Here is a 2,156-nt window from a genome sequence, read left to right as displayed (position 1 = left end):
CAACACCTAACATTTCACCTCTTTGGCCCTGGCCCACACTTTTCAGGCATGAAGCTGTTCAACTTGTATAAGTCCTGTCCATAACACCACAGCCATTCATCCAGCCTCTCACCTACACCACAGTAGAGAGCTGGGTCTCTACTGTGAACACCCACAATTCAAGGGGTTTAGACAGAGGTATTCTCAAAGTCTCCCAAAAAGCTTAGTTTATTAAGGCTTAGATAAGAAGCTTGAGGCCTTGAATGTTATAGTAATAACCAGGGGTTACACCTTTGCAAGAACAGCCTTTAAGGACACTAAGAGCTACTCTGATGGCCCTGGACCACTTCTCACTTTCACCTTCTTTTTTTTCTTCTGAGATGGAGTCTTGCTCTATTACCCAGGCTGGAGTGCAATGGCGCCATCTCGGCTCACTGCAACCTTCACCTCCCAGGTTCAGGCAATTCTTCTGCCTCAGCCTCCTGAGTAGCTGGGATTACAGGCATGCACCACCACGCCCAGCTAATTTTTGTATTTTTAGTAGAGACAGGGTTTCACCATGTTAGCCAGGCTGGTCTCGAACTCCTGACCTCAGGTGATCCACCTGCCTCAGCCTCCCATGATTACAGGCATGAGCCACCGCACCTGGCCTCACTTTCAGCTTCTCAAAATAATAGATACACTTTCTTTTAGGAGTGACCAAGGTAAAAGTGACAAATGGTTTCTCATTCAGACTCCATTCCTGACAGCCTCACTCAGTGCTCCGTGAGGGAGGGAGCTGATGAACAAGGGGACAGGCAGATTCTCCAGGAAGCCCGAGCTCCACAAACAGGGAGCAAAGCCTGTGCAGGGCCCCTTCCTTCTTCTTCAGCCAAGAGAAGAAAGCCCTATGCCCCTAAAAACCTCTTCCCAAATAGTGATATTGGTACAGATCTACAAATAAGCAAGTTGAATAAAATACAGTCCAGAAATAGACCCACATATATGTGGGAATTTATATATATAATAAAGGTGGTATTTCAAATCAGAGAGGAGGCCCCTCAATGAAATCTGTCTGGACAATTGGGAAATAAATCCATTTAGATTCATTGAGATCCTTACCTCAACTTACTCATTAATTCCAAATTATAATTTAGACTTGCCTTGGACCTTTTAAACAGTAACTTTATATCCTTTTAGAGTCTATTTATATTTGCTGTCTAGTTTTTTTTTTTCAGGACATGGGTTGGGAATCATGGCCTGAAGGCCAGGCCCTGCCTGCTCAGTCCCAGATATCACTTGTGTGTGATGAACCCTGCAGAGGCCCTCACCGGCTGGTAGTCACTGGCTGGTCAGATTGGCAGCACCTAACAGGATGTGGCTGGCTACAAATGCCCAGACCAGGTTCCGTCATCAAACTTGGGGCGCGTACTTTGGAGCATAACGGGAAAGAAGGTGCATAAGGGATTGCTCTTTGCACGATCTCAAGTTTCCCAGCAGGAACTCGCTCTGCGGGGTCATGTGGGCGCGGGGAAGGAGGGAAGGGCCTTACCGTCTGCCGGCCGTAGGGCCAGGGGTAGGCGTTCTCCTTCTGGGCCATCCTTAGAGGGAAAGGGGGAGGAGAGCTGGGCGGAGAAGGGAAACAGCCGTGAGAAGCAGAGAAAAAGAGAGAGAGAGAGGGAGGGGTTGGACCGATCGAGCCGGAAGCGCTAGCCCGAGCTGGTAAAAGGGAGCAGGTCAGCACACTAGCTCCAATCCGGGCGCTGGTCTCACCGCCCCCACCCTGCTATCATCCCTACCTCCTTCCAGCACTGCAGTGTGCGCGCAGGCCAGCCCAACGGACCCTCTGATCTGCCTGATCATCTGCCCACTCCTGGCGCAAGGCCTGCGACAGGAGGCCAGCTCACCTGAGGTCCAAGGTACTGCTACTCTCCCGGCCGCCCGCAAACAACTGAATCTGCCACGTCACGCCCTGGCCGAGGACCTTTCAAATCTCCCGCCCCGGCCCCATTGGGTGAGCTCGTCGCCCATGCCTAGTTCCCATTGGCTCGATGTCCTGTGACGTAAGTAATGGGAACCCAACGGAAGAGGCGGAATGAGAGGGGAGCACGCTTGGCTTCCAGCTTAGGAAGGTTTCCCCACATTCCCCCAGTGAATTATCTTACTTTTTCTTTTCTTTACTTCCCCTCCCCTCCCCT

The 2,156-nt window shown here is 50.9% G+C and overlaps 1 protein-coding gene across 5 annotated transcripts in view; it reads right to left on the bottom strand.

Moving 5' to 3' along the window:
- AURKB (aurora kinase B) overlaps positions 1-1,962 on the bottom strand; it is a 5,894-nt gene extending 3,932 nt beyond the window's left edge. For 2 of the 5 annotated variants that reach the window (XM_011994502.1, XM_011994501.1), the window contains exons 1-2: positions 1,866-1,962; positions 1,511-1,583 (exon numbers count right to left, since the gene is read on the bottom strand). In XM_011994502.1, the coding sequence (XP_011849892.1) occupies positions 1,511-1,558 (48 nt within the window). In that variant the 5' untranslated portion in view covers positions 1,559-1,583; positions 1,866-1,962. The remainder of the gene's footprint in view (positions 1-1,510; positions 1,584-1,865) is intronic. The other 3 variants (XM_011994503.1, XM_011994505.1, XM_011994504.1) reach the window with 3 other exon arrangements.
- Positions 1,963-2,156: the final 194 nt, after the last annotated feature.

The sequence above is a fragment of the Mandrillus leucophaeus genome, unplaced genomic scaffold (genome assembly GCF_000951045.1).
Source record: "Mandrillus leucophaeus isolate KB7577 unplaced genomic scaffold, Mleu.le_1.0 Scaffold46, whole genome shotgun sequence".
Taxonomy (NCBI): Eukaryota; Metazoa; Chordata; class Mammalia; order Primates; family Cercopithecidae; genus Mandrillus; species Mandrillus leucophaeus.
This window is presented reverse-complemented; position numbering and strand designations above follow the sequence as displayed.